The sequence below is a fragment of the Guyanagaster necrorhizus genome, assembly GCF_019112545.1.
Source record: "Guyanagaster necrorhizus MCA 3950 unplaced genomic scaffold BT62scaffold_43, whole genome shotgun sequence".
Taxonomy (NCBI): domain Eukaryota; kingdom Fungi; phylum Basidiomycota; class Agaricomycetes; order Agaricales; family Physalacriaceae; genus Guyanagaster; species Guyanagaster necrorhizus.
The window spans coordinates 88,003-107,537 of NW_025064922.1; the positions used below are offsets into that span (position 1 = coordinate 88,003).

The 19,535-nt window shown below is 43.0% G+C and overlaps 6 protein-coding genes across 6 annotated transcripts; 1 reads left to right on the forward strand and 5 right to left on the reverse strand.

The window, feature by feature from the left end:
• Nucleotides 1–12,482: 12,482 nt before the first annotated feature.
• Nucleotides 12,483–13,885, reverse strand: BT62DRAFT_956351 (UbiA-domain-containing protein). The gene is made up of 5 exons (XM_043188372.1): nucleotides 13,588–13,885; nucleotides 13,427–13,533; nucleotides 13,204–13,373; nucleotides 13,061–13,145; nucleotides 12,483–13,010 (listed from the first exon to the last, which is right to left on the reverse strand). Exons 1-5 carry the CDS (start codon nucleotides 13,802–13,804, stop codon nucleotides 12,543–12,545), a joined length of 1,047 nt encoding a protein of 348 aa, XP_043034409.1. The 5' UTR covers nucleotides 13,805–13,885; the 3' UTR covers nucleotides 12,483–12,542.
• Nucleotides 13,886–14,746: 861 nt separating this feature from the next.
• BT62DRAFT_1012133 (uncharacterized protein) lies at nucleotides 14,747–15,289 on the forward strand (the record flags this gene model as incomplete). Its single annotated transcript, XM_043177889.1, has 3 exons — nucleotides 14,747–14,864; nucleotides 14,928–15,050; nucleotides 15,105–15,289. 3 exons carry the CDS (start codon nucleotides 14,747–14,749, stop codon nucleotides 15,287–15,289), a joined length of 426 nt encoding a protein of 141 aa, XP_043034410.1.
• Nucleotides 15,290–15,309: 20 nt separating this feature from the next.
• BT62DRAFT_975219 (uncharacterized protein) lies at nucleotides 15,310–17,179 on the reverse strand. The gene is made up of 6 exons (XM_043189182.1): nucleotides 16,786–17,179; nucleotides 16,663–16,735; nucleotides 16,557–16,615; nucleotides 16,201–16,508; nucleotides 15,915–16,150; nucleotides 15,310–15,865 (listed from the first exon to the last, which is right to left on the reverse strand). Exons 1-6 carry the CDS (start codon nucleotides 17,116–17,118, stop codon nucleotides 15,444–15,446), a joined length of 1,431 nt encoding a protein of 476 aa, XP_043034411.1. The 5' UTR covers nucleotides 17,119–17,179; the 3' UTR covers nucleotides 15,310–15,443.
• A 270-nt stretch (nucleotides 17,180–17,449) lies between these two features.
• On the reverse strand, nucleotides 17,450–17,936 carry BT62DRAFT_1012135 (uncharacterized protein; the record flags this gene model as incomplete). The annotated part of the gene is made up of 3 exons (XM_043177890.1): nucleotides 17,450–17,558; nucleotides 17,612–17,781; nucleotides 17,835–17,936. The coding sequence occupies 3 exons, from the start codon at nucleotides 17,934–17,936 to the stop codon at nucleotides 17,450–17,452; spliced, it is 381 nt and encodes a 126-aa protein (XP_043034412.1).
• Nucleotides 17,937–18,207: 271 nt separating this feature from the next.
• BT62DRAFT_937508 (uncharacterized protein) lies at nucleotides 18,208–18,864 on the reverse strand. Its single transcript, XM_043187335.1, has 2 exons — nucleotides 18,443–18,864; nucleotides 18,208–18,385 (listed from the first exon to the last, which is right to left on the reverse strand). Exon 1 carries the CDS (start codon nucleotides 18,855–18,857, stop codon nucleotides 18,609–18,611), a length of 249 nt encoding a protein of 82 aa, XP_043034413.1. The 5' UTR covers nucleotides 18,858–18,864; the 3' UTR covers nucleotides 18,208–18,385; nucleotides 18,443–18,608.
• A 72-nt stretch (nucleotides 18,865–18,936) lies between these two features.
• On the reverse strand, nucleotides 18,937–19,521 carry BT62DRAFT_1080440 (uncharacterized protein; the record flags this gene model as incomplete). Its single annotated transcript, XM_043179586.1, has 3 exons — nucleotides 18,937–19,195; nucleotides 19,245–19,405; nucleotides 19,459–19,521. The coding sequence occupies 3 exons, from the start codon at nucleotides 19,519–19,521 to the stop codon at nucleotides 19,096–19,098; spliced, it is 324 nt and encodes a 107-aa protein (XP_043034414.1). The 3' UTR covers nucleotides 18,937–19,095.
• Nucleotides 19,522–19,535: the final 14 nt, after the last annotated feature.

The window sequence follows — 19,535 nt, forward strand, 5'->3', positions numbered from 1 at the left end:
TTGATGTGCTCATCAAGCTCCAGGATCTCCATAGACTTCACTCTTAGCACCATCTCTGCTCTAACCTCCTCCTCAAAACATCTAATGGCTCATCTATATTCTTGATCCAATACTTCAGCTGCCCATACAGCAGCTGCTTTCATATCTGCCACTTGCTTTAGTGGCCTCCAACATTATAGAACTTTGTTCTTACAGCCAAGAATCTCTTCTGCATCTTTGTGCACTCTGCCAATCTCTTTTCACCCACTGCTTCAATCTAAAATTCCTGATTCAGCATCTTATAAGAGTCATTGAGCTCTGCAGATTCCAGTTGCTGTCCTTTCATCTTAGTAAGAGTCATGTCTTGGTCCAGATAAAGTTGGGCCACATGCTGGAGCATCTTGGAGTTAAAGTCCTCTATTTTTTTACAATTCCTCTCTTAACACCCCAAATTCCATGCAGACCTCCTTGAGAACAAAGTCAGCAGAGTATCTTAGCTCTTTATCTATGAAGTTATCAATGATATCTTTGATGTGGACTCTGAGAGTATCCACCTTATTTTTCAGTTGCTTCACTTGTTTCAGAATCTCCTTTAGCAACTCCATCATCTTATTAAACCTCACAGTGATACTCTCATTGCCAGTCTTGTTGAAGAAACAGCCAGCCTTCTTAGTCTTATAGTGCAGGTATGACTATCTATTTTCACAGATAATATACTGGATATTTATCTCATAATACTTGAGACAATATTCTGAAAAGATGACAAGTCAGTGACATAGCAGAAAACCCATAGCACACTTATACAATTTTTTCCTCTCCCTATCATCAGACTCTATCTCATATTCAATCCTCCACTTCTTTAGCAGATCTGCAGACCTCTCACCTTCACTGCTGCTATCTATGATGCTAGCAGATTTCTTCTTTCTCTTTGTAGAGCCTGCAACTACCCACTCTTTTCTCTTATCCCTCCTCACCCTCTCTTTCTTTTTAATTCCTTCTGGATCTTATCCTTCAGATCTATAGAATCTGTCTCATTATTATGATTTTTCTCTATTTCTATTTCTATTTCTTTTCTTTTACTCTTATTCATACTTAGTCAGAGCATCTAGGCCAGTGCTTAAGACCATGGAATGGTTTTAGTCAGCATAATAACAATTGTCTCACATCATAAAATGATACTCTGACAATGGGACAACTACTCTTTTGTAGGTAACCATGATACCCTAGGACAACAAGTACTATAATACAGACATTCACAATTAGTAGTGCTATATTTATCTAATGCAGCAACTGGTATATAAGTAGCATAGTCAATGTCATATATTTCTAGTCTCAAACTATCCTTAATTCTACCATTCTATGTCAAGTCAACTAGTATTGACCTTGAGACACAATCACTAGACTCCACATATAGTGAACTCAGATGTGATTATATAAGCTTGATACAGCATCTGTTTATCACATGATTATAGTCACATATCATCTGAGTCTAATAATTAGTTCAAGACTTCTAGGTTCTCTTTCCTTATGCCTATCACAAGTGAAGGAAACTAAATGTCTGCTATTAATATCACAACCACCAATCTTACTAATGACTTCTTTAAACTATTAGCTTCTATCATTGGAATGCTTCTTGGTTTACTCACTATCATTCAACTTTGCTGTGGACATCAATCAGTCACAGCTTAGATAGTCAGACACTACTATTCTTTTAGACAGATTTAACAAATTCTACACAATATCATCTCTGACCTCCTTCTCTATAACATTCCTTCCTCTACTCAAACCTTCTTCCAGCCCACATTCAGAACCATATCTGAAGCTGAGCCTAGTTGCACAAATGAAGAGTGCACTAAGGAAGAAGAAGAATCTTGACCAACAGATAGACCCTCTTGAACAGCTAATGAACATAATAAGTGTCAAAACATGGAGTTCAGGAACCCCTGGGTCCTGCTGCATATCTCTAATCATAAAGACAAGAACCTCTCTAACAACTTCTTTGAGGAGTCACTATTCTCTGACTCTTCTACCACCTCCCATGAGCCTGGCATTGGAGACTGTGTCCAGGACTCTATTGATGAGGTTGCAAGACTTGCAGAAAGAGGGTCCAGGTATATCACCTCCCAAGAAAGTCCTATTCCCTCAACCCTGAGCCTTTTACTCTCAACTCTCAGCCACTATAGAGAAACTCTCACCCAGTACTCTGCACAAATAGAGGTCAAGCAGTGGAAAAGAGAAGAATATGACTCCTCTGAGGAGAAGTAGGACTGCTAGCAGCATGAAGCTGAAGAAGCATATTATGATTATTAGCATAGACAGCATAAAAGAGAAGTACAAGCAGCAGAGTGGAGTTCAGTCTCACCAGAACATTATGGACTATATGAAGAAGCAGAAGGAGACATATTCTATAAAGGAGAGAGAGGCACAATCTCTAGAGTCACTGCTGACAGAGCCTAGCAGATTGAAGTCACTGACTCTCCACTCTCTAGCTTCACAGACAGTAATGACAGTGGACTCTGAGAGTGAGGTTCAGACAATGAAGATAACCCATGGTCTAGAGATCACTGGACCAATGCTTAGGTTCTCACTGCAGACAAGGCCCATCAGATCAATGACTATGAATCTCTGCCCTCTATCTATAAAGAAAGCACCAGCAACAGCTTCCTCTCTAGCAATGCTAGCTTGATCCTCAGAGAGTATGAGATTCAAGTTCTATCTGGAGCTAGGATCTCTGACCAGGCCCTCAGATGATTCCTATATGGATGTATTGCCACCCTCTTCTTCAATGAGCAGTTCTATAGAGACTTCTGCTGATATAGCCAGGAAATGGAGAGAGAGAGAGCATGAAGCACAAAAAGAGGGGTTGAACTCTCTTGACCTCACTGACAGCCTTCTACTAGGACCACCAGTACTGAAACAAGAAACAGAACCAACAGAAAGCTTTTCAGTGACAGTCCAAGCTTTCAAGCTATCTATCTATGATCTGTCTGCTGACTACTCCAAGAAGAGCAAGAAAGAGGTTGAGAATGACAAGGACAAGAAGGACATTCTGATCAAGATTCATCTCTGGTGACAGTATAGGAATATAGATGAAGAAGCACTCAAGGAAGAAATAGACTGAAGCAGACAGAAGAAATTCAAGGAGCTGTACCAAGAAAGAGTGGTCTCATTGTGGAAGAACATTAGCTGGTTAATGACTTCACTGAGAAGGAAACATCTGACTGTAGATGATAAAGAGAAAGGACACATTTTACAATACATAGCTACTGACTAAGCTATTTATATCTATAACAGAACACATCTGAAAGATCAATTGAAAGATCTTCCACCTTATCAGTACAAGGTTCAACTCATGCTGAACACTCTGCCTATACCACCAAAGCATGCCATCTACATAGCACTCTCTATCCAAACCACTCACACCTGATCTTTCCACTCATGACTCTGGGCTGAGATGCCACCTCTTAGCCTATCTGGCCAAAACCCCAAAAACCTTTGTGGCTAGTCAGATTCTGAAACTCATAAACTAGACAAGGAAGTTGGCTACTCAGAGCCCAACCTCCTGCTGATCAAAACACTAGAAAAGATGACTCTGAGGCTATGAGGCTTGGGTTTACCATATATGACAGATGCATCATACAAAAGGAAGCACCCTCTGAGAGGAGTCCAGAAGCTGATGACAGGTCTCTACACACTCTCTCTGGACTGCCAGCAGAATGGAAATGACCACCTTTCAACAAATACTCTAATCCAATGATCACACTATCCCAGAATGCTGTCATGCTCTAATGCAAGCCTGATCTTCTTTGGACCCCTTGACCCTTCAAGAGTATATCAGATAATATTAATTGATTCTTAATTGACTGTAAACAATACTTTGAAGTATATACTATCTATCTTAGATCAGACATGAACAAAGTTGCTTTTACTGCCTCCTACTTTAAAAGCAAGGTCAAATACTGATGGATTCTGATCACTCTCACCCTATACTCTACAACCTGATAATACTATCAGTATCCATTCTGGATCATCTTTAAGCAGATGGTACAGGACAAATTCATTGATCCAGCCATCCAAAAGGTGCACAAGAATAAGATGAGGAAGTTATGTATGGAGAATAAGATCATCAGTGAGTATTTCAATGAGTTGGAGCACCTTGAGATCCTGGCTGGAGTATGGGAGAGCATTGATAATAATGGACAGATGATCAAATACCTCAAGATGAGAGTACCCCTATCCTACATCAGCATCTCCAACATCAGCACTAACATTCCAAAAGGCTACAATGCATAGAAGGCAAGGATCACAGAGATAAACAAGAAAAGACTGTGGCAGAAGACAGCAAGCACAGGAATCACAATCAAGCAGAAGAAGACCCTCTTGATGAGAAATGGAAAGAATGCCAGTGGAGGAACTTCAGCAAAACCCAGCACAGTGACAACTTTTATCTCTTTCTATACCACCCAGAAGACTGAAACAGAGATGATCTATACTGGCAGTGGGAAACCAATAAATATAGACCACCTCAAGAAGAAGAAGAAATGTTTCAATTGTGGACAGAAGAGACACATGTTATAGGATTGCTTGAAGAAGAAACAAACTCAGAAAGACATTCAAGCATAGATTGTGGAATTACAGAAGAAGGTAGAAGAACTCAAGGACCTGAGAACAGAGAGCTGAGTCAAAAAGGTAAAAGACAAGGTCAACTAGTGAGCAATTTCACTAGATCAGCTGATAAACTTATTGGTGTGTCACAAGTAGCTGTGGGTCAAACTCATATGCCCTCTGTAGATAGTCATATTTACATATATTTGAATATACTCTGAGTTACTACCCCTATTGACATACTGAAAGAATCACATAAATAAGTTCAACCACCTATAGGCTGAACAGAGAGAGACCCTCAACAAGTGGCTAAAACCCTTCAATATAGAGTGGACCTGGTGAAGGATCAAGAATGCCTAAATCACTGAAGAAGCAGCTGCCACTCTACAAGGATGGATTCACTGATCTTAAACTGGAGAAGTAGATGATGAGTTGGTCAAAGGAGTAAAGGAGACAGAGCAGGAGAAGGCATTAGAATGGCTGGATGAACTCTGTAGAGCCAAGAAATTCATATGATGACAGAAGGTCTATAGACAGGATCTCATGATCAAGGCACAGATTCAAACCTTGACTAACCAGACCATCTTTGCTGTCACTGTGCTAATTGACAGTGGCTGTATGAGGAGCTCTATTAATTAGGCCTTTGTTGACAGGCACCAACTCTCTACTAAAGCTATAGCTGCCCTAATTCTAGTCTATAATGCTGACAGCACAAAAAATCAGACTGAGTCAATCACTGAATTTATGAAACTTTGACTGACTATCAAAGACCACTCAGAAAGGATCAACTTAGCTATTATAGAGTTAGAGACCAAAAAGGTCTTTTTCAGATATAACTGGCTAATACATTATAACCCACTCATCAATTGGAAGGCCAGATGAATCACCTTTGCCTAGTGTTATTGCTGAAAGACACCATTCCTACTCCCTGACAGTGACTCTGAAGATTGATAGGATGAGGAGATAGTAAATGAGGAGATAATTCTCACTGTAGACATAAATCAGATATTATGACTGTAAGTGGCACACTATACTAACAATCTCACTGCATGAGCCAATAAAGGAAAGGAGGAAAGGACTTTTGAAGAGATAGTGCTGGAGTGAATATGGGATTATCACAATCTGTTTGAAAAGAAAAACTTTGATAAACTCTCAGATCCCAAACTCTGGAACCATGCTATTGAACTAGTACCAAATGCAGATGCTAACCTTGACTGCAAGGTCTACCCCCTCAACCACCAGGAACAACAGGAGCTCAACCAATTCCTCAAAGAGAATCTCACCAGTGGGCAAATCTGGCCATCCAAATCACCAATGGCCTTGCCCTTCTTTTTTATCAAAAAGAAGAATGGCAAACTCTGACTAGTACAGGACTACTGAAGGCTAAATGAGATGACTATCAAGAACTAATATCCTCTGCTGCTGATATCAGAACTCATAGACAAGCTTCAGAGAGCCTATTACTATACTAAGTTGGATATCTGATAGAGCTACAATAACATATGAATTAAGGAAGAGGATAAATGGAAGGCAGCCTTTCAGACTAACCAAAGACTGTTCAAGTCAACCATCATGTTCTTTGGGCTAACAAATTCTCCAGCAACCTTTCAGTGGATGATGAATGATATATTCAAGGACTTAATCACTACTAGAAACATAACAATCTATTTGGATGATATATTAATTATGTCTAAAGATAAAGAAGAATATTGATAGTTGGTGTGACAGGTACTTAAACTAATACAAAAGCACAAGCTGTTCCTTAAAGCAGAGAAATGTGAGTTTGAGATCTTGGAGACCAAATACCTGAGAGTGATTATTAGCAAGGGAAGTATATGGATGGATCCAGTCAAGATAGCCAGAGTGACAGAATGGCCAGTGCCAACAAAAAAGAAGGAACTCCAGTCATTCCTGGAATTTATCAACTTTTACAGATGATTCATCCATGACTACAGTAGGGTTGTCTGACCCATGATCAAGCTCACTGATAATGTCTTATGGTCATGAGGTCTCTTTCAGCAAGCCATATTCTAGAACCTGAAGAGGAGGCTGGCTAAGGACATAATCCTGGCAATCCCTATATAGGATGGGAGATTCAGGGTAGAAGCTGATGCAAGCAAAGAAGCCATCAGTGCCATACTTTCACAGGAGCAGAAAGGGTGATAGTGACCTGTGGTGTTTCTTTCCAAAGCTCTATCAGTCACAGAGCAGAATTATGAGATCTATGACAAAGAGTTGCTAGCTATTATGTTAGCCCTAATGGAGTGGCATCACTATCTAATTGGAGCAACACAGATATTTGAGGTCTGAACAGATCATCAAAACCTATGCCACTTCCACCTCTCTCAGAAACTGAACTAATGACAGGTCTGATGAGTGACAGAACTCATGGAATATGATTACATGCTATACTACAAGACTAAGGCAGCTAATAAAAAGACCAACCTCTTAAGTCAATGAGTTGATCACAATCAAGAGAGAGAAAACAATAAAGAGATGGTGTTATTAAAGTTGGACCATTTCTGTGCAATGATAATACTGACAGAGGAGGAGATTCACTTCAGAATATACAGCATGATCTGACAGCCAAATCCATGGGATCAGAGGATAGCAATGTTATTGAATCATAAAAGAGGCATCACAAGATGTGATAACCTACTCTACTATAATGGACATATCTACATTCTCTGGCAATCAATGTTATGAGGGAAAATCATTGTCATATCATATGACAATGTGACCACTGGCCATCCAGGGATTTTGAAGACTAAGGAGTTAGTATTAAGAGAGTACTAGTGGCTGAAATTAGAGTAAGACATTGACAAGTATATAAAGGAGTATGAGACCTGTCAAAGGACCAAATCATTCATGCAAGCCTGACCAGCTCCACTACACTCAAACAAAGTTTCTACAACTCCATGAATGCATAGCTCTATCAATATGATCACCAGGTTATCTGACTGCAATAGCTATAATATAATCATTGTCATAGTTGATTGCTTTTTTAAAGCCATCATTTCAATCACTTGTACCACTGAATTATCATCAGAAAGATGGGCTAAGATCTTTAGAGATGAAGTCTATTCCAAGTATAGCATACCACAAGTTGTCATCTCTGATCAGAGGCCATAGTTCATCTCTAAGTTTCTAGACAACCTATACCAACTCCTTGGAATCTGAAGCAATGCCTCTACCATCTATCATCCTCAAACTGATGGTCAGCACATCAATTAAGAACTGGAAAAGTATCTATGCATGTTTATTAACCACAGACAGGATAACTAGACAGAGTAGCTCACCTTTGCTGTCTTTCAGCACAATAATTGCATTCACTCCATCACTGGGAAATCCCCTTTCTTTGTCAATTATGGATGACACCTCAAAGTCACTACTACTACACAATCTCACACATTCACATCTGCATTCTTAGACTTTGCTATGGAAATGGCAAAGATCCACCTTGAAACACAGACCACACTCAAAAAGGCCACCCATATAATGAAGGCTCAATATAACAAACACCACTATACCACATATATATATACTATTAATGACAAAGTTTGGCTTAACATAATAAACCTTCATCTACTTTGCTTTAAATGAAAACTCACTGATAAATAAACTGGACTATTTTCTATACTAGCCACAATTGGTGCTTCCACATATAAACTCCATCTCCTCATCTTATGGTGCATCTATGATATATTCAGCAAATTTCTTCTAATGCTATATATCATCTCCACTTTTCCAAACTAGGAATGACCACCTGCTCCATCCCCTGACCTCATCAATGATGAGGAGCACTACAAAATAAATCAGGTCTTTAACCATAAAACATATAAAATCAAGATACAAGAGGGAAGCATGACAACAACTACAGACTATCTTGTTAGTTGGAAAGGATACAGTCTGGAGTCAAACTAATGGGTCAATGAGAAATGAATATAGACACAGCTATACATGATTACAAATTATCCCAAAATTAAACCATCAGAATGATAGTCTTAAGGAGAGTGTAATATTATGATTTTTCTCCATTTCTATTCCTTTTTCTTTTCTCTTACCCTTATTCATGCTTAGTCAGAGCACCTAAGCCAGTGCTTAGGACTATGAGATGATCTTAGTCAGCATAACAACTATTATCTCACATCATGAAATGACACTCTGACAATAGAACAACTACTCTTTTGTAGGTAACTATCACACTCCAGGACAACAAGTACTATAACACAGACATTCACAATTAGTAGTGCGATATTTATCTAATGAGACAACTGATATATAAGTAGCATAGTTGGTGCCATATATCTCTAGTCTTAAACTATTCTTAATTCTACCATTCTATATCAAGTAAACTAGCATTGACCTTGAGACACAACTACTAGACTCCACATATAATGAACTCAGATGTGATTATATGAGCATAACACAGTATCTGTTTATCACATGATTATAGTCATGTGTCATCTGGATCTAACACTCATCTCCATCTTCCATCCTTTTGTCAGATATATTCACCTTCTTCAACCTTTTCTCCTCCTCTATAGCCTCCACTACTGTCTTGGCTCTTATCTCTGCTCTGCTTTCCTCCACTCTTGCCTGCTCTATAGCCTCTGCTTTAACCCTTGCCTTGGCTTCTTCTCTTTTCTTTATGTCTCTATAGCCTGCTGATAGTCTTTCTCAGCTGCATTATGCTCTAAATAGAACTCCTCAAGAGCAGCAGCATCAAGGTCATCAGAGGTTAGAGGGTGTTCATAGAGTTCAGGCATAATAGAAATGTGATACAATGATATAACTAGCAAAGCAGAGATAGTAGAAGTAAGAGGTCAAGATGCAGAAACCCCATATAATTCCACACCAGTATTCCATATAGTCATGCTCAGCTATCAGGATCTGCACTCTTGAAGGCAAGAATACTAAGATGAGGATACTGTAATGTGCATGCTGCAGACCTCCATTTCACAAAGCAACTTAAGGGTTTCCACATGATGAAGAAATACTGAGTGTTTCTCTTTTCTCCAAGTTTGTTATACTTCAGGAACACTGCAGCATACTAACTTCAATTTCATTTTCTTATTTTAAACTATATTTCATTTATCATCTTATTTCCAACCTAGACTCTGTAACAGTAGCAAAGAGACTACTCATTGGGCTCCATCAGACTCTAACTCAGACTAGCTACTAAGTATATAAGCTGTAGAATATCTTGTACCATCTCAGTTTGAATATCAACTTGGTTCAGCCCAATAACTCTTTGACCCTCCAGTTAATATCTCATCCATGGATCTCCAACTCCATTGGACCCCTCTTCTCCTCATCTTACTCCATAGACTTCTGTCTGCAGCTCTTCTTAGAGCTTCAGCTCAGAGGTGACATTGCTAATAGCTTCATCTAGACCCATGCACTCTGCACATCCTGCTACATCCATCCTCCTCTCTCCTATTGGCATGATTCTAACAGTGAGATTGATTAGGACAATATTTAATCTGTTCTTGATTTTTTCATCAGCCTTTTGTTATTAACTTATTAGAAAGTCTATTTTTCACAGGTTATTCACATTATTTCACAAAATGTTTATTAACTGTTAAATATCCTCTCATGACTCAATGTTAAATAATATGTTATTAACAGGATTGGAGATTATTAACTCTACCTTAGCATTGAAGATCAATTTAGGGATCCCAGGATGTGTTTCTAGCAAACTATATTCAATGAACAGGTGACTTGTGAAGGCTTTTGGGCACAATCTACATCTCAAGAGAGGAACTGCAGAGTGGCATGGCATTCATTCCAAACATTTCCAAGCTGTTCTGTCTTTGTTTAACTTCCAATCCCACTCCTTCTGCATCCTGGTGCTCAATGGACAGTGGTAGAAACAAAGGGTGGTGTCAAAAATGATGATGACCTTGGCAACCTTGTACTTCTTGGAGGTTTGTTTGATTTGGACAATGTCTGTATTTGTCGGTCTATGAAGATTGCTCCTTGCCAATATAACATAAATTCTTTTGTCGTTCGTCTTTGAATGCTAGTCTGGCGATTATCAACGGTCTGAACATCTTCAATTCCACTGATCACTGATCGCCGAGTGGTTCAGGTGGCTATAATCTTGATCAATTATCTCGCAAACTTACTTGTCCGGTCTTCCTTGAACTACCACTATGTTCCAGAGGCTGCTTGTCTCTTCTCTCAAGGTCACCTTGCTCTCAGTATTCCCAAGGAAATCAAGTGTCCGTGAAGTGCATGTATCGGTGAATACACCTCTGATTTGAATCTTGGGAACGTTTGCTCTCATGCGCTGCCTCCAACTGAGGGCGTGAGTAAAAGCGTGGACTTGGCTTCAATCACGGGGTACCTAGTTAGCGCTCATCGTCTTTCATTGCTTGTTCCCATTCTATGCTGATTTGACTGTTGCTGTTTTTCTTTCGATCGCTTCGTGACTGTATCGTCTATTCCGACAGGATTTTCTTTCTCTATCATCTCGGCGGTGGGAAGTGCAGAACTTACCGGGTTACCGATACCCTCCTATACGCCCCGGCTCAGAATCAATTGAGGCTGTAGTGCCCCAGCGCTTGCTCCCCATCAGCATCTGGACATGTGACTCATTATCTGTTCACACAGAACGAGTACTCGACAACCGTTGTTTCCTTATCTATCAATCAGCTTCAGTATAAAAGGACTTCCACCTCATCCTTTTTTTTACCAGAAATAATCTTCGCTACCATGCCAAGTTGGCGCGACCTACCGAATTACTACCCTCAACCTTGCGTCCCCGCGTATCAGGTTATTTGATTTTATGCCTCTCGGATCCTCTCACACTTCACCTCATCTTCCATTCTAGGGCTTGGTTCGTGTCATTGACATGAATCATCAGATGTACGGCTGCGCCGTAACAATCGACAGCAAGTCGACGAGATTGACTGTAGGTCGTCTGCCATTCGGTATTCTTGTAAACGTTATCTTAACCCCTGCTCAGGACGGAAATTGGGTTTACTCTGTTTGGTGGCCGGACAATACTCTCAACAAGAGGGGATGGATATTCAACAAAAGTCATACGACTTTTGTGCATGCCCAGCTGGAAACTGTCCAACATAGTAAGTCGGCCAATTCATGTGGCGCATAGTCCCTCTTTTCATTCTGTCATTAGAGAAAAGACGCTCACGCCAGTGGTAGAGGTTACACCCAGTATCATACGCTCGTTACAATATGGGCCACTTAGTATACTATATGATGTATTTTTGATGTACACCAGCGTTTATGAAAGCCCTGCTCTGTTATGAATTTCCGCGAGGAAACGGAGAGCTGTGGATATGTTTGGACTGTATTGCCATTCTCAAGTAGAGGTTCAATCTGGCATTAAGGCAGTCACTCTTTGATTCAATGACATTCGGCATTTCCTATCAATTTTCGCTCGCTTGCTCTCCTTGCCGAACCGATTCGGAGATCAGAGATCAGCTCAGACGTGCTCCGACTGAGATAAGAACATGAAAAATGGGCTGCAGGGTTGGGAGAGAAAGTCCTGTTGGAAGTTTAGAGGCCTTTGAAGGATAATGTCAATGAGCGACTTCTTGTTTTGGTCTAGTCCTGACCGACTGTGACTAAAAGGGATGTTTTAATAGTGAAGCCTGATCCAGAACGACAAGGGTGTTTCCTACATGTACGTATACAGTAAGCCCTGGCCCTTCAGCCATTATACGCAACTGAGAAGACGATATTCTATAGTTATCCCATGACCGTCATGAAATCGCGATCCCGACTCGGGGCCGTCCAAGATTTGCGGTCTGTGATGCCGTTACAAATGCGATGTGAAATGCTATCCGAGTCCGAGTCGGTAAGCGAGATTTACATCTCCTTTGGGAGGATCTACGCCGCTTAGACAAGGACGGACCGCAAGCGATATTGTGCAAGCAATAGCAATGAATAAATATTGTTAAGTTAATAATACAATCCTATGAAGTAGTTTAGAGAGGCACTCCTTCAATGACCCGGTGAACTACAGCATCAACAACCAATCCACCAAGAATGAGATTTCCAATAGTCGGCGTTTGCAAGAAAAACTTCATGCACTGGCTGGGCTTGTCAATGTCCGTCACGAGGAGTTCCTTCAGCAAGATGAAGGTCGAGGCAGCGACGGCGATGTAGTAGGCGATACCCTGGCCATTCAGATAACCAGCCCATGACATCAAAATGGCAAAGCCGACGGTGGTGACAGAGCAGATAGGTATGGTGTATTTGCCGCACAAGATGGCGAATGACTTCATGCCAATCTTGACATCGTCCATCTTGTCCTGGTGTTGATACACCGTCTCATATGTGACGGTCCACAATGTCGCACCGAGGTACGCAGCTGTGAGGGCATAATAGGGAATTTGGCCATCGGGTGTAAGATCGGCCCAGCCCATGTAGACACCAATGTTGAACATCAAGCCCTGAGAGAAGGTTAGATTGCGGAATTCGCGTGGATTACGAAGATGCTCACCAAAGGAATGGGGGCAAAGGACATCCAGCGCTTGCAAGTGGGATATAGCACATATAGCGGCCATACATACATGGAAATGCGTAGACTAAATGGGAAAAGGTAAACATTAGCTGGAATATAGGATTTGGAATGAGAACACTCACGCATCGGGGCTCAGAACCTTGAAAGCCAAAAAGACGCCAATCACAACTTGGAGAGCGAAGAACAACCAGGCACGCTCGATACTGATAGCACCTCTGGGAAGAGCACGGTTCTTCGTACGATCGACGTTCGCATCAATGTCATAGTCGAGGATATCATCGATAGTCATGATCTGAGATCAAAGAGATAAGATGTGGAAGACGGTTTCGGAAAATCTAAACTCACCAAGCATTTGATACCGATGCAGAGGAAAAAGTAGACGATGGCCCGGGTAAGGCATTCCATTCCCGTCAGCTCAGGGTAGACGTGGTAAATCATCGCTAAAGACCAAGCTAATATTCACAATTAGCGAACCAGGCTAGAGGCAGATAGATATTCATACTCACCCACTGGCAAAAACACCGTCGCACAACCCATGCCGTTTTGGAGACGGCAGAGCTCCCAACAAGCACGGATCTCAGTCCACGTCGGGGGCGCGAGGAGGGCATTGACGTTCGAGAAGATCGAGGCAAAGCCCGAAGTAATGGCCTCCTTCGGACCCTTCTTGAAAACCAAGGAGGAGGAGGACGGAGGAAAGATTGCAATGGTAGTGGGGAGAGTCATTGAAGCAAGAGGCGGTAGACTGACTGTAGGATGCGGAGAACCTGGTATCCTCCCATCTTCACGCCCGTCCCTAAATACGAGTCGAACGCAGGGGCTTCACGCCGTGTGAGTTGGAAATCAAACTTCAGCGAAGCCAGGCGCAGGAATGATGTTGCTCCGGCTGCTCGTCAATGAAATTTGATCGACGACATTCTAAATCTAAGATTGATAGTCGACGCCTGTGATCGCTGGAATATCATTGGTAGATCTCGTCAAGATTTCCTTCATGCGGTTACGCCCGCATAAGTGAGTGACCCTGTCCGACTCGCACACAAGCGGTGATGCCTAAATGGGGAACCGCGCGGTCATAGGAAAATCCCTCGCCGCACGGTGTATCAGGCATCTTGAGGACAAAGACCGGATTGTCAGGCACCTGCGGTTTTCTATCGTGACTTGTGACTTTCGGCACATAGAAAAATCTAGGCGTAGAATATTTACGTGAACCGGTCAGAGGTCGGTTTCCTATGCGGACGAAAAGATTTAAGTTGCTATGTCCGGCTTGAACGCTGTTTCCGCAAGGATATGCCCATATACTTATCAATCATTCTTCCGTCACTTGCAGTGCATGATTACTAAACTAGAGGTATGCTTTCAAATCTTGCAAAGATTGAACGGAGGACAGAGGAGACCAAGGACGAATTTTGGTCCCCGTCACGGGCCACAGCACTATACCTAGCTTGAAAAGGCAATTTAGGGTAAATTTCAGTCCCTCAAACCTGAGGAGAACAAAATTTCGTCAACGCGGTTACACAGCCCGACAAAATTGTACATTATTCAAGTTCTTGCTATGATCTGCATACAAAATTGACCACCTATGGATGGCGGCCATGAGAGGAACATAAGAAACGGATCAAGTTCAGCTGAAGATTTGGAGAGAACTTTATTTGTTTCTGTTACTTTTTCATGGACGTCGTCCACCATTCAGCGTTGTTCCTTGTTGAGCAATCCTTCTTGACGACACCGACAAGTACGAACCTACCACTAAGACGTCGCGGCGGCCTCTTATATAGATCTCTCTATGGTATGAGGTGACCTGTGGGTGTAATGGAGAATGTGTCGTATATTGGTCAATTTTTACTGTCAGAAATAAATCTCGGACTTGTTCTGGCTCTGTGCTTTCTGCACAATCGAAAGATCGCTGGTCTTGCACTGCCACCCGACTCGGTGCCGTCGACCAAGTGCGGTCTGCGATCAGGACGTTATCCAGGTCGGTAACTTGCGTCTACCAGCAATATGCCAATCGGGCTGGGCGTTCGAATAGATCTCTGGATGTATGTTCATTTTATCTCTGTAACCATGGTCGATCCAATTCACCTCGTTGCGATCCTCTTAAATCTCGTTTTCAAACGTAAATGGGGTATATCTATGCGGCAATCTACGTATAATGAGATGATTCACCTCGGTCCTCTAGAAAGGGATGTCCGAGTCGCGGAACAGCGTCGATAACCAATCACCCGAAAACAATTCCAGGTCGACGCATGTGATGAAATTGGAATTGTACAAGCTCACACCAATAAAGACCAACTATGCTCAGCTAGGGAATTATATCATGTACGAAACATTATGCGTTGGCAATAATTCCATGAGACATTGTTTCTACTTAGACACCAACTTCTCCGGATCCCATTTTATCTCCAAGCGCATCCAAGAGCCTCTTCAGTTCCTCCGCTTCCTTCGTCAACAGTGATACTTCACTCTCCTTCTCCCTCTCTTTCCAGCTAAGATCCTTTACGGCTTTACCCACAACATCTGCCCACGTAACCCCATCCTTTGCCAGCGTCTCGACAATCTGGTCCTTAATACGTCTACACGCACCAGCACCATCATACCCAAAGCCCGTATATACCTGCACCAGGGATGCCCCAGCCTTGGCATAATCCAGTGCGTCTTCACCGGATGATATACCTCCACAACCAATGAGCGGGATACTCTCCGGAAGATGCTGGCGCAGCGTCTTGAGTGCAGATAGAGAGAGCTCTTTCAAAGGAGCCCCGGATAGTCCCCCGGCTTCGGCTTTGCTTGCTGTAACAGATGCATGAGATATGAATAGAAAAGGAAACATATTACTGACGGTGGTGGAGAGAAGAAGGTCGTGAGATGGTGGTGTTGCTCACGATGACACCGTCGATGCGGCTATTCCGTATCACATCTGCCATGTCAACTAGCTGGGACTCGTCAAGGTCGGGGGCTATTTTCAAGACTAGCTTGGGTTTGGGAGCGGACGTTACGGCCGATGGAGGGAGGTTGTCTCGGGCTTTTGTAACGCCATCGAGCAAGGTTTGAAGGGTATCGCGACTTTGAAGACCACTAGATACATGGTCAATGAACGTGCCGTCGTCAGTCTGAAGCAAGCCTACCGTAGCCCGGGTGTATTCGGACTTGACACATTGACGACCAGCACATCGGAATAGGGCCCAAACATACGAACGCCATCAACAAAGTCCTGTATTGACTCTGCTGGTGAGGTCTTGTTTTTGCCAAGATTGACGGCAAGGACAGATCCACTGCGGAACGACGCGGTGTCGTTGTCCTCCTGCAGGAACGTCGGTATACGCGCTCGTATTCGGTTCAAGACAGACATGTGGCCCTGCGAAGGAAATCCGTAACGGTTGATGACTGCCGCATCTTCAGGGAGATGGAAGAAACGCGGTCGGGGGTTCCCTGACTGGCTCAGTATTAGAAGACGTCGAGATATAATGAACGGCCGACACACCTGTGGACTTGGAGTTACACTACCAACCTCCACCCAGCTGAATCCAAGATCGAATAGGCCTTGTAAATCATTAGGAATGAAAACGCCGGAACAAGTGGTAGCGTACCATCTATTGCCTCTCCATCCTTGTCAAATCCAGCCGCAAGACCAACAGGATTGGATATTGATTTCCCCCAGAGCTGCAAACTGGTTATATCATTGTAGAAAGATTTCGAACAGCTCAGCTCACCTCGAATTTCAGTCTCTCGTCATCCGCAACGACATCTTTGGGCCCCAGCCCACTCCTCAACACTTGAACGGCAAACTTGTGACCTGTCTCCGGGTCTAGTGTGTATCTCAGTAGAGGCGTCAAGACATAACGGTGTATGGCAGAGCGAGAGTCGAAGTAGTATACCGCGAAGAGACCCGCTGAAACGGCGAAGACAGTTGCATACAGGCCTGTACGGACGGGTGATTGCGGGATAAAGGAAGATTTGGTGAACAGGGTTCGACTGGGAGCAGAAAGGCGAGTACGTGCGGGCGACAACAGCAGTCGCGACACTGCTTGTCGCAATGCAGCCATGGCACCGTCGACGTCGTGGACAGAGAGATGGACATGCTAGGTCGGGCCGGGGCCGGTACCGGTACCGGCCGACAACATTTCCCACAGTTCTGTTTCCTACTCTCAACAATGAGGAATCTTTCGTGTCGCGGAGAAACTTTCTTTCCTGTGATTTTTGGCCTTTTTATCACCTACAAAATGAATGGAGCCAGGTTGGATGATACCATCCTTGAGCTTGAGGACGGAACGAAAGAGGCCTACGTTATACCCAATAGGTCACATGCATACATAAAAGATGCCATGGACAAAGCCAAGCAGGCTCATTACACAACAGTATTCCTACTCCTTGCTCTCACCTCCTTGTGCACGTGTATGAACGCGTCAAATCATTCCATCCCTGCGGAATGAGACTCGCTATCTCATCGTTAACAGAGAAAGCAGTTCCCATACATCCCACCTCACTGTCGTCGGTTCAGATGAGTAAAAAATTGAATGTACTTAACACAATACTCACGAATAAAGTGTGCAGGTCATCCCGATATCCGGGCGCACCGACGAAATGTTATCGATCCATGCATCGCCCGCCGCGAAGGTGATGCACAACGCGCTCTCTGTAGTGGAATATGTGCACATTCCCTCAAAGTTTTCGTCTTTGCAGTAATAGAATCCCGGATTTCCTGAATTCTGTTCGACATGAGATGAATGTGTCAATAGACGCTCGACCAGGCCAGACTTACAGGAGCGCGGGAGACGATATCGACTGCAATGGTGGACCCAGAGCCCGTGGGTGCTCCAGCCACGACAGCTACGGCAGAGAAGATCAATGCTAGGAGTTTCATGGGAAGCCGATTTCAACCTGGGTCAATCTTCGACGCTACCTACGCTTTATATGCAGGTGTTCTACACAAGAGAGGGCCTTTCTTCGCGAGATCATAATTCGGGTTGTCTGACAAAAGTAACACCGTATGATGGGATTCTGGACAGCAATTGGATTTTCTTCTCCTCTCACCCGTGGGCACTTGTCCCCTCTTCGAGAAAATTTCCGATTGACGTATTGCTTGAAAGCTGATGTTATAATGATCTCATCAAAAATTTCCTTAGCGACTTCCAAAGACGCCTAAGATACTGAGCGCCAATTTTCGTCATGGGAGACCTCGAGAGTTGACATCAGGTGGTGGCGTCTGACGAACCCAAATAGGAAAGGCCAACTCAATAAGAACTTTTCACTCCGTTCAGGTCGTAGACTGACCAATACTGAAGTGGTGATCTTGATTCATCGGCGAGAACTGTAGGTGATATCTTTGCGTAACGACAAATGTGCGTACTAACAGATCGAATCACTCAGGAAATAACGATTTGAGGTTATTAACTATGCAGCCTAAACATATTCAAAGGAACTGACTTTATTGGACCGGTCGATGATTTCGGATTGATAATTGACAGTGCAGGCATCGTTGCTTCAAGGACGTCCGCTTGACCCATTTGATGTCTTCTGGAAAGCTATATGGAATTCAGACATCCCAAGTCCCTTTACCGAGTGCCCGACCTCTTCGCTGTAAGAATTCTGATTGACGCGTCATCTGCAGGTAGCACTTTACCGATTCATCAAACGTGATACTGAGGCGCCTAATACTAGTCAGTGTCTGTTTATGATTTGATCTTACCGAAGCATCCGTGATCAGGTTATGGTACTCCTCGAACTCAAATCTAATTTTCACTGAGCGGCTCCTTGACTTGGCGATTGGGTCAGAGAGAAGCATTTCAGACGATAATGTTTATTTAACAATTTTACTAATATCATCACCAGATCGCTTCACATAGACCTGGTCTTCGATGACAGCAGCAAGAAATACGTATTAGTCACAACAGGTTCCCAGACACGACCTACAAAATTATTGAAATATGTTCACGCCATGGGTCGCCATCTAATACAGATATTCTCAAGATATTCTAACTAAACCACATTAGTGGTGAAAGTCCATTATATACCGAAGGATATCAAGTTTGCACGCAAGTATAGGAACTTGCTTTGTCCGCCCAACTGATAGTACCCATCTGAGATTTGACCGCAAGAGTCGCTCCGGTACAGTTCACCCCACTTTCAAGAACCGTGAGTTCAATTCATAAAATATCATCGGGAAATTTACCTGTACAACGTACATGCTACGCCAGTGTCCGGACGCATACAGGCTATGTCCTGGTTCCAAAACCCTCCCGCCGAAAAAGTAATGCAAGTCCCAGACTCAGCCTCAGTGTAAGCACATGGGCCATAGAAATTTGCTTGAGTGCAATAATACGTTCCAACGATCTGTGTTCAACACGTCTACAGTGGAATCCAGGGGACTAATTCCTGCCACTTACCGTTGCACGTGCACTGGCCGCAAGGGCAACAACTGAGGCGAGGGTGGTAAGCTTCAAGTGCATTCCGGAAAGCGATA